This window comes from Schistocerca piceifrons, chromosome 5, assembly GCF_021461385.2.
Source record: "Schistocerca piceifrons isolate TAMUIC-IGC-003096 chromosome 5, iqSchPice1.1, whole genome shotgun sequence".
Classification (NCBI taxonomy): domain Eukaryota; kingdom Metazoa; phylum Arthropoda; class Insecta; order Orthoptera; family Acrididae; genus Schistocerca; species Schistocerca piceifrons.
Window position 1 is genome coordinate 190,009,155 of NC_060142.1, and position 12,092 is coordinate 190,021,246.

The window sequence follows — 12,092 nt, forward strand, 5'->3', positions numbered from 1 at the left end:
ATGGAAGATTTAAACAAAAGAGTTACTCCTGCAGGGCTAGTGGAAGGCTGGAAATACAAAGACTCAAAGACTCATACAGAAAGAAGAGGAAAGATGCACCTGACAAAGAAAATCATTTGGATAAAAGTTGTACTGAATTTAATCTTGTGTAATGTAATACAAATGATATTAGTAAAAAAAATCCATAATTTTTGACTTATGAACGAAAGAATATAGAAGTTAAATTTGCAGTTAGCACCCCAAAACACCTTCATTAGTAAATTTTCAGAGCTACTTCCACACTTTTCACCATTAACCCTGTCTTGTCGCTGTGTGACTCAGCTACATTCCATATTTCAGCACTGCATTAGAGATATCAATGAGTGAAATGCAGCCAATTGCGCTATGGTCGTGACGATCTCTGTGGTGTCCCACATGGTAGATTTGTGCTGCACTCTTGACTCAAAAGTTTGGATGCATATAAACCGATACACTCACTGTATTAGCAAAATATCCTTAAAAATAAATTCAGAGGTTTCTTAACTCACTCAAAGTCCTAATTTGATACATCATCAAGAATGGGCCTCTGCTGTACTTTATTCTTTCCTGCTCTTATGGTGCAGGTTGTTTGCTAACTGATTTTGCCTGGAAACTTTGTTTTCTTATATTTTAGGTGATCTCAAGTTAAAATATATGAGGGTTGTTCCGAAAGTAATGCCTCTTATTTTTATTCATGGAAACTACAAGAGACACATATCACAACAGCACAGCTAAACAGAGCAATATTTCAGCTACAGACTGTCATTTTTCCACTTTGTCACCACCATTCATTATGCACTTTTGCCAACAATGAACCAAAGCCTGCATGTCGTGCTTGTAAAAATTGGAATCAGCTGAGGCTAACCACTTCCTTACAGCTTTGACAACAGTATCAGAGTCTTGAAAATATTCGCCACGTAGTTCATCTTTCAGAGGCCCAAAGAGATGGAAGTCTGAAGGCGCTAAATCGGAACCGTACAGTGGATGCGGTAAGACAGTCAAGCCAAATTTTACAGCGAGTTGCATGGTTCCAAAACTGGTGTGGTACCTGGCATTATCATGTTGCAGGTGAAACTTGGTCATCTTCTCTGGCCTTACTCTCGAAATTCAGGCTTCGAGCTTAGTCAGTATTGTCTTGTAGCATGCTGAATTGGCTGTTTCTCCAGGCTCCAGGACATCCAAAAGAATCACACACTGGTTATCCCAGAAGACTGAGCTCATTTCTTTGGCTACAGATGGCTGTGTCTTGAGTTTCTTCTTTGATGGAGAATTCACATGTCGCCATTCCATGGACTGTGTTTTGGATTCCAGCTCATATTGGTGACACCAAATGTCATCTCCAGTGATGATCCTATTCAGAAAATTGTCACCTTAGCTTCATATTGGTCCAGCAGGGCCTGACAAATTTCCATTCAATGAGTTTTTTGTTCTTCTTTAAGTATCTGTGGGACCCATCTCACACAGACTTTATGCTAACCAAGACGTTCCAACATTGTTTCCAAGGCATTACAACTGACATTCAGCTTTGCACACAATTCAGTCATTATTGACTGATCAGCATGGCTGAGTTGATCAAGACGCTCTTCATTTCGAGGGATGATAGCTGTGCAGGGTTGACTAGGTCGCAGCTGTTCTCATCACCTTGAAAATGCTATACCCATCACCTCACATTGCCCATGTCTATTTTATTGTCTCCATACACCTTTACCAAGCATTCAATTGGCACAATTTCTTCAGCAGTGAGGAATTCAGTCACACATTACTGTTTCATACATGTGTCCATATCGGACTCCATTTTGGAACACTCCTTTGCTGGTGCCAACTACCACAGAACAACAGAACCACCTGCGAATGAAAGAGGAAGGTTCAAGCATTAGCACTACACCAACGACATCTAGCGTGGACATCCAAAGTCACCACAAAAAAATAGGAGGCATTACTTTTGGAATGACCTTGTGTATTATCATTTTCGATTGTTTTTCTACATTGTGAGTGATGAAGAGGAAAGTAAAATAGAAATGAGTAATCAAATCAAATAGTGGTGCAAAAGAAAAAGTGGATAGTGTTAAATGCAACACATTGAGATAGTGAAGAAGATTGCCTAACCAGAAATGATAGAATACATAGACAGCATACATATTGGCCAAGTTACACAACTGGTGAGCTGAGCACATTAAAGTACTCACTTCTGGGACACAGGGTCTAGTGCTGGCCCTGGATCAAATTGGCCTGGTGGATTAATGGCAAGGGCTGATATGCTGGCCAGACTGGAAGTATTTTTTAGGTGGTTTCTCACATCCAACTAAGCGAATACTAAGCTGGTACCTGCACCCCACCTCAGTTGAACAATTCACAAACATTTAGAAAACTTTCCCACACTTACAAGAGATAACAATAGCTGCAAACAGATAAGATAATAAATTCTATCTCATGGGTAAGTGGTGGTGTCAGGAAGGGGATCAACAACTACTACCACTAACAAAGCCAAATCAGAAATAACATGCCAACCCCATGGGGACATGAAGTAAGGCCAGGAAGAAGATGTGTGGTGGCCATATTGAAAGTAGCCCAAACAGTTTTTCTAACATTTCATGACCGTAGTTTAAATAGTAAAGAGATCATTTGAAAAAGTTTAAAATACGTTTGAACAACAGAAAATATTTGAAAAGTATAAGATAGCTTTCAAAAAAGTACTACAATATCTGCTTGCTTTGCAGGTGGGAATTAAAAGATTTTGGCAGAACTTTAGGTGTGAAAATGAGAGTTAAAAGACCTTCTTGTCAGAATATTATTAAGAAGGACCTGTCTCTTTATCTTTACAAATTTTGTTGTATGCGTGCTATAAAACACTTTCAGTTCTGCCAGTGTCTTAAGGATACAGTATTGGGATATTTTTATTCTCATTTTTTCATTTCTTCAGATTATGTGCTTCATGGCTAGTTCACATGTATCGGATGTTTTAAGTTATGTAGTTGAAAGCAATAGAACACACAGAAATGAAATTTAATATTTATATTGATGATGACGATGATGATGATGGAGGACTAGTAGGCAATAGGTGAGATCTTGTGCTAGTACATACCCACTATTCTTTGATAGCATGACAGGTAATAGTTATACCAGCAAGTTCGTTCAGTTGATGAGAAAATATATGTAGTATGATACACTGTTGCCATATGTGGGATTTAGCCAAGCACTTGGTACATGGTCTGTTGATCAGGAGCTTTAGGTCACCATGTCTTCAGATTGCTGGTAATTAAAATTTCCTCTGCCATCAGGATTTGACAAGTTGGGTCCAGGTCAAGAAATACTGTGTTGGCCTGCACCAGCAACTTTGACTATGGAAATAGATGGAATAGAAGCTGATGTGTGAGACATATCTTGCAGCATTGACTTTTAGTGGAATATGAGACGTGGGTCAAGGGTGTGGGAACAGGAGTAGTATGAGAATGGACAAGAATGTTATGTAGGTTCAAGTGGGTGCCATGTTGGGATGGGTAGGAACAATTTCAGGGCTGATATTTCTCATTTCAGATGGGTACAGAAGACACTTAAATCGTTGGTGAAGAATGTAATTTAATTGAGCTGAGAGTGTAAATGCTTTTTGTGGTTAATTAACTGGTTTGTGTGTGTGTGCATTGTGAGGGGGGGGTAGATGGCGTGATAGAGGTCATGAGCATGAGATGGCATGGAATAGCAAGTCTGTTCATGAAACCATAGCTCAACATTTGCCCCCAATAATAAGCTGTTTAATGTAAATGTATGTGTAAGAACCCGTATAAATTTTTATCGTGTAGCTATATAAACTTAATGGATTCATTTTGTTTTATGAACAAGTTGATACTTCCCAGTTCATAACAAGTCATTAGGCACTCTGTTAATGGGGTATGCAATCATTCCAATTTGCAATATGTGAAGGAAGTAATTCTTTTTTGTCCATATTTGTTGCAGGCCTATGACATACGTTTTTAATGGTTTGCTTAATTTTATTTTTCCCAACAAATAACCTGCCACTTATTTACACAAAGTATTTGTTATAGTAATGTTTGCTGCTTTTTATAGGTTGCCTTTGTCAAAAATCTAGTTTGTGAACCATATGTATCAATAATCTAACCTTTGCTTAATTGAGGACACTGAGATATTAGAGAGAGAGAGAGAGAGAGAGAGAGAGAGAGAGAGAGATGTTAGCTTATTTTTCCTGCAGAATATTGAATCTATATTCCAGTTAAATGAAGTGTTCTTGTTTTTGCATTGAATTTTGTAGTTTTATATGTATATTTGAAAACTGCAAGTTCATGCTTTATATAAATTTCCATCAATTCACACTTTTGTGTCTTGCACATACAAAGAGGACTCCCCAAAAATATGATAGAGGAGTACCTCTGCTGGAAGATGACATTGCACTATCCACAGTGTGCCAGTATTAATTACAATACCTTAATGAGAGCCAATTGAAAATAGAAAAGCATGTTACTCCACTTTTACTCTAAGGTAACAAGAACTTTGCATCATCTATGGTTGAAAATCGAATGCGGTTTTAACCAGATGAGTAAACTGGGGACTATGTAGTTATGTATATTTTCCTCTTTGTGAATTGTTCTAGGTGATCATCCATTTGTCTGTGTATATGAGTCCTGCATGTCTGCCTTCAAGACAAGTTCTGACCTGAAGAGACATATACGTATGCATACTGGTGAGAGACCATATGCTTGTGATATCTGTGACTATCGATGTTCAATTAAATGTGAGTATGAGTAATATTATTTACATGAGAAACTATATGTTTAATCATAATAAAGATCTGAAAAGCCGTACAAAATAAAAGTGGGACTACTGTAATCTAAATATTTTAAATGTGTTGAAACACATACTGTATTAGCTATATTATTTCACTGTTGAATGGATATTGTGTGTTTATTTGTTGACGATACAGATAAAGCTTCAAAAAATGCATGTAAAGATCCGCACCATCAAAGTACTGCAGCTGCACTCTGTAGTATTATATTTTGACTCAGTTCAGTTCTATATGCAGGGCACAAATCTTCCAAGTTTCTGATTAATCTACTATAGTAAGTGTTTCATTGGGACTGTCTTTTTACAAGTAGTGTAATCACTATCTTTTTGTACTTTGTGGTTTGTGATGACTTTAAGATTTTCTTCAATTGCTTTAGTTTTCCAATGGTCCTGCAAAAAAAAAAAAAAAGAGGCCACAACTTGGCATACACCTGTTAGAGAGCATTTATAATATGCCAGATTCTTGACCTGTTGTTGTTGTTGTTGTTGTTGTTGTCTTCAGTCCAGAGGCTGGTTTGATGCAGCACTCCATGCTACTCTATCCTGTTCAAGCTTCTTCATCTCCAAGTAACTACTGCAGCCTACATACTTCTGAATCTGCTTAGTGTATTCATCTCTTGGTCTCCCTCTATGATTTATACCATCCATGCTGCCCTCCAGTATTAAATTCCCTTGATGCCTCAGAATGTGTCCTACCACCAGATGTAAAAATGATTGCATAATGGCAGTATGGTGAAGTTCACAAATGCTTTGTTTGACTGGAGTGTCATATAATCTAAGAACACCTCATTTTCTTAAATACCTTGCCAAGACTTTGGATACTTGTTAATGTTACACAACAGAAAGATGTGTGGGCTGTGATTTTGCATTTTCATAGTGGTACTAATAACGTTTCTAGCATTTGTAGACTTAGAGAAAGCTTTTGACAATGTTGACTGGAATACTCTCTTTCAAATTCTAAAGGTGGCAGGGGTAAAATACAGGGAACGAAAGGCTATTTACAATTTGTACAGAAACCAGATGGCAGTTATAAGAGTCGAGGGACATGAAAGGGAAGCAGTGGTTGGGAAGGGAGTAAGACAGGGTTGTAGCCTCTACCCGATGTTGTTCAATCTGTATATTGAGCAAGCAGTAAAGGAAACAAAAGAAAAATTCAGAGTAGGTATTAAAATTCATGGAGAAGAAATAAAAACTTTGAGGTTCGCCGATGACATTGTAATTCTGTCAGAGACAGCAAAGGACTTGGAAGAGCAGTTGAATGGAATGGACAGTGTCTTGAAAGGAAGGTATAAGATGAACATCAACAAAAGCAAAACAAGGATAATGGAATGTAGTCTAATTAAGTCGTGTGATGCTGAGGGAATTAGATTAGGAAATGAGGCACTTAAAGTAGTAAAGGAGTTTTGCTATTTGGGGAGCAAAATAACTGATGATGGTCGAAGTAGAGAGGACATAAAATGTAGGCTGGCAATGGCAAGGAAAGCGTTTCTGAAGAAGAGAAATTTGTTAACATCCAGTATTGATTTAAGTGTCAGGAAGTCATTTCTGAAACTATTCGTATGGAGTGTAGCCATGTATGGAAGTGAAACATGGACGATAAATAGTTTGGACAAGAAGAGAATAGAAGCTTTCGAAATGTGGTGCTACAGACGAATGCTGAAGATTAGATGGGTAGATCACATAACTAATGAGGAAGTATTGAATATAATTGGGGAGAAGAGAAGTTTGTGGCACAACTTGACCAGAAGAAGGGATCGGTTGGTAGGACATGTTCTGAGGCATCAAAGGATCACCAATTTAGTATTGGAGGGCAGCGTGGAGGGTAAAAATCGTAGAGGGAGACCAAGAGATGAATACACTAAGCAGATTCAGAAGGATGTAGGTTGCAGTAGGTACTGGGAGATGAAAAAGCTTGCACAAGATCGAGTAGCATGGAGAACTGCATCAAACCAGTCTCAGGACTGAAGACCACAACAACAACTAATAATGAGCATCATGAGCAAATATATGATTGTGAAGCAGTTCCTCTACAGACAATAATGTGCGGCATTTTTAAATTGTGATTGTAGATGATATTGATGAAGGTAGGGGAAGCAAAGAGAAATTACAACCATTATTTATTTTGAGACTGTGCAACTCTAATTTGTGGCTTATGATGATAGAATTATCTTTGGTAACTTATTCCACAGGTAATATAGTGCCCAGGTTGTATCTCCAGGAGGGGATTACTCAGGAGGATGCTGTCGATCAGGAGAAACATAGCTGGTGTCTTACAGGTTGTAGTAGGGATAGGTACTGTGGAAGCCCAGGGTGGGTGGCCTCTGCAGTGACAGGATTCAGTTGATGTGGTGGTTCATCATCAGGATTTTGCCTGATGGTGGCTCAACAAAACATTGTTAACAATCACACATTTTATATAAACAAGCTACAGCACTCTTAATGTTGTCCTGTGGAAGCAGTGCCATCTCGGCCCGAGCTGACAGCAGTGAGGTTGCAGTGCAGATGCAACAGATGACTGAAGGCTGGGCCAGAATGCAGATGTGTTACATTCACGGCTGCAAATGCACTGACTTGGAACAACTCAGGACAGGGCAGGGCAGGGCAGGGCATGCTTGCAGACACGGAAACCCGTTGTTTTCCTTGCAAAGGTGCCCACCACTCCGAGTGGAGGCATGCAGTGTCAGTTTGCCTGCACATGAACAGGTAATTGATTGACTGCACTGCCTTGGTCATATACAGCTGCCCTTGAAGGCACAAATCCACCTGCAGTTACAATGATCTCGTAGGTGGCCTGCCAGCTGGAAGGCACCAAGTTCACAAGAGTAGACTTAGAACCAGGAGTCAGCTTGACAGTACTGAAGAACAAGTCTCATTGTGGCAGCTTGCAAAACCACGTTGGCCCATCGTCTGACTTGGACCTCCCCTCATAGTAGATGCTGCCAGAATGAGATGCCATTGGTAAAAAATGATGGATTTTTCTAGATGTTGAGTGCCCACTTGTGCATGTTGAAAGTATTGCGGATGCTGGCCCTTGGCCTGCTATGTGAAAACCAGATGGTGGTACTGCTGCATCTGACATAGTGGTGACATTTGCGGCAACTATAGAAGTGCTGCTGTTTCACTTAGTAGTGCCAAAAAATGGTGACTGTGCTACAGAAGGTTAGAGAATTTAAAAACAGAGATGTGTGGTCTAGTATTTTAGTTTGAATGAGTTATTCCATCAAGATTCTCTATTACCTATTTCATTTTTTCAACCATGCCCTCTTGAAGGCCTCCATAGTCATTTTTTGCTAAGCTTCATAATTGCTATAAAGGAAATCACTACTACTTGTCTAATTTTTCTTGAATAATGTATGAATATCCATTCACATTTAGAGAATGTCCATAAATGAACACATCATTAACTGAACAAAATCAAATGTCTATCGACATCACCATCCAGCATGAAGTTTCTACATATTACAAATTAATATAAATGTAACATATCATTTGTGTCAATAAACATCACAACTATTATCAAAATTATACACATTCTCTGAGGACTTTGCACTTCTCTAAAGTGGGTCCATGATACTAGATGTTTGCAATCACCCAGGTACTTCCCCTCAAGAAGTTACTGTGGTCCTGTTCCATGTTGAAGACATTCATCCTCCTCAGCATGAATTTCTGCATATAAACAGAATAACAAAAATTGTATGATATTTGCACTCTCCTCTAAAATAACTTATTGTATGGTTTTCATTTGCAAGTATTATTTGTCAGTAAGAATATGAATGGGTACACATAACTCCTCTGAAGTAACACCACATTTGATTGATGTTATATATAGTGGGAAGATGGCTGAGAAAACAGGACATCTGTTCAGGTCAGTAAAGGTTTATCAGTACACAATCAAATAGGAATCATGTAGGAGTAGTTCTAAAAATCGATAAGAAAATGACAATATGGTTGAGCTGCTATGAAGAATATAGTGAACACTTTATTGTAATCAAGATAAATAAAGAGCTAACACCCACTACAGTAATATGAGTTTACATGCTATTATATTTGCAAATGATGAAGAGATTGAAAGAATATGTGGTGATATATATAAAAGGAGTTATTCAATATAATGGAAGGAAACATTCCACGTGGGAAAAATTATATATAAAACCAAAGATGAGGTGACTTACCGAACAAAAGCGCTGGCAGGTCGATAGACACACAAACAAACACAAACATACACACAAAATTCAAGCTTTCGCAACAAACTGTTGCCTCATCAGGAAAGAGGGAAGGAGAGGGGAAGACGAAAGGAAGTGGGTTTTAAGGGAGAGGGTAAGGAGTCATTCCAATCCCGGGAGCGGAAAGACTTACCTTAGGGGGAAAAAAGGACAGGTATACACTCGCACACACGCACATATATGTCTGCTTGTGTCTGTATGTGTGGATGGATATGTGCGTGTGTGCGAGTGTATACCTGTCCTTTTTTCCCCCTAAGGTAAGTCTTTCCGCTCCCGGGATTGGAATGACTCCTTACCCTCTCCCTTAAAACCCACTTCCTTTCGTCTTCCCCTCTCCTTCCCTCTTTCCTGATGAGGCAACAGTTTGTTGCGAAAGCTTGAATTTTGTGTGTATGTTTGTGTTTGTTTGTGTGTCTATCGACCTGCCAAAGGAGTTATTCAGATAGTTAAGATCGATGCAAATGTAATTATGCTGGGGTACTGGAATTAGATAGTAAGAAAAGGACTAGGACAACAAATAGTAGTAGAATATGGACTTGGAGAGAGGAATGACATAGAAAGCTGCCTGGTAGAGAGTGAAATTTAATCATTGCTTTAAGAATCATGAAAGGTTTGTATGTGGAAGATATCTAGAGACATTGGAAGGTTACAGATTGATTACATAATGGTAAGGTAGAGGTTTAAAAACCAGATTTTAATTTGCAAAACATATTTAGGGGCATATATGGATTCTGACCATAATTGCAGGAAGGTAGGGAGTGACGAAGGTGGGACCTGGCTAAATTGAAACAATCAGAAGTTTCTGAGAGTTTCAAAAATTGCATAAACTGAATCAGGGAAAGAATACAATAGATAACACATAGGTAGCGATGAAATATGAAATTGTGAAGGCAGGAAATGATCAGATAGGGAAAAAGACAAGCCCCAGTAAAAATCAGGTGGGAGATGTGGTACTGTGAACAGCTGTATGTAATTCAGAGAACAAGCAGTGGACAGAATTTGTAACTCCAGTATCACTAGTACTGTAGACTCCTTCACTGACATTTAAAAAGAAAAACTCATGTACTGTGCTCAAAAAGTAATACACTTCAAGGTTAGGGCAAAAATTATTTAGAATGGTTGGGAGATATGGTATTGTGAATAGCTGTAAGTAATTCAGAGAACAAGCATTGGACAGGATTTGTAACTCCAGTACCACTAGTATTCTACACTCCTTCACTGTCATTTAAAAAGTAGAACTCATGTACTGTGCTCAAAAAGTAATACACTTCAAGGTTAGGGCAAAAACTATCTAGAACATTATTAAACAAGGAACAAACAATACTAGCAGTCCAATTGAAATTGAGCCCCCAGAAAATAGCTCTGGCAAAAATGATGACACTCAAAACATTGTCCACCAATTCAATGGTTACCTCTTCACAGTGGCTACAAATACTGTATCCAACAAGAAATAACCAAATTCAGATACATTAGACGTACTTGTGCAAAAACTACATGCACCACCAACATATGAGGGTCTTCCAGAAAATAATGCACCACTTTTTTTCTTCAACAATTATTTATTGAACACAGTAAAATGCACACAAAAGAAATAATGATGTTTTGTCTGCACTCTCTATTTTTCCATGTAATCTTCTTCCTTTTCTATGGCCTTCCTGAAGTGAGACACAAGTATTATGCTCTGTTGGTGCCAATACTTGATTGAACCCATCATGCAGACACTTTTGAGTAATCAAGTGCATGGATGATTGCATCCACAACTTCAACGTCCATTGCTGAGCCTTTTATGCTTCGGTCCTCATAAATGAGCTCATCAACAAGATGCATCATGTCAGGTGTGAAAGCCATGGATGGACTCTCTGAATGCGGCAAATCTTGGAGCTGTGCTGAAGCACCTTCTCATAATGGCCTCACCCTCCATGTCCATTAGCTAACCAGAGTTCTGTCAACCTCAGATTCTCCGTAAACTGCACACAAATGTTTGTGAATGTTTCCAGCAGTTTGTTTTTCTGCAGTGAGAAATTCACTGACAATATGATGCTTGTAATACTTCACGTAATGGCAGTGATTTGGGAACATTGCTGTATGTATGCTTATCTGTTGGAGGAAATGGAAAATTTGCACGCACACTCTGGAAACATCGAATAATCCATACCTTAAGTTTCACATTACCACTGTTGTTGGCCGGAAAAAAGAAAGAAACGTGCATACTTTCTGGGAAACCCTCGCACGTTAGTTCCATTGATGCAACGCCTAAGGAGATTACAGATTCACCAGGCCACTAAAAAGTGGTAATTCTGCTGGCTGTAAGGATATTTTGAGCATCCTTATTATCAGTCACTCAGGGCATATGTCCTGACAGACTTAAATCTGCTATTGCAACACCCATCTAGAAAACTGGAGATAAGCAAACTACCTCTAACTGCAGACCTATATCACTCTTTCAGTTTTCTCAAAAGTGTTTCAGAAAGTGGTCTATGAAAGAAAAATTTCTCATTTATCTGTGCAGAACTTAGCTGCCTGTCAGTTAGCTTTTCTAGAGGATTCTCCCCCCAGAGAGCAATACAAAATCTTACCAATGAACTGCTAGCAAAGCTAAACAATAATAATTATCCTGTTGAGATAATTGTTACTTGGCCAAAGCATTTGATTGTATGGATCACATTACTCTGCTTATTAAACTATTGTGTGGATGGAATATTATGTCCATAAAATAAAGCATAGGGCCCCATTGACAGACTGTATCTAGGATGTGAAAATAACCTCAGAATGGGGGTAAATTGTGGAATTGTGGTTTAATCATCTCGTGATGTACATTTGCAATCTGTTTGGTTGTGTACAGGAGACAAGTCAAAAATTTATAGTACAGTTACAGTGATTTTACACTAATAAATAGTAGCACTAAAATAAATAACAACACTGTAGTGATATTTCTTGGAATATGTAACTCATTGTATCCAGCTCAAATTTTCAGTTCATCCAGCATGAATTCATCCAGAGTAAGAACATTTTATTGTCAGTGCCTCATATAACTTTCTTTTAAGTGAACGTGAATGA

The 12,092-nt window shown here is 38.5% G+C and overlaps 1 protein-coding gene across 1 annotated transcript in view; it reads left to right on the plus strand.

The window, feature by feature from the left end:
• The window catches only part of LOC124798878 (gastrula zinc finger protein XlCGF48.2-like), a 310,319-nt gene that overhangs the window by 193,775 nt on the left and 104,452 nt on the right, over positions 1 to 12,092 (plus strand). The window contains exon 5 of the mRNA XM_047262410.1: positions 4,622 to 4,762. Coding sequence (XP_047118366.1) covers positions 4,622 to 4,762 — 141 coding nt within the window. The remainder of the gene's footprint in view (positions 1 to 4,621; positions 4,763 to 12,092) is intronic.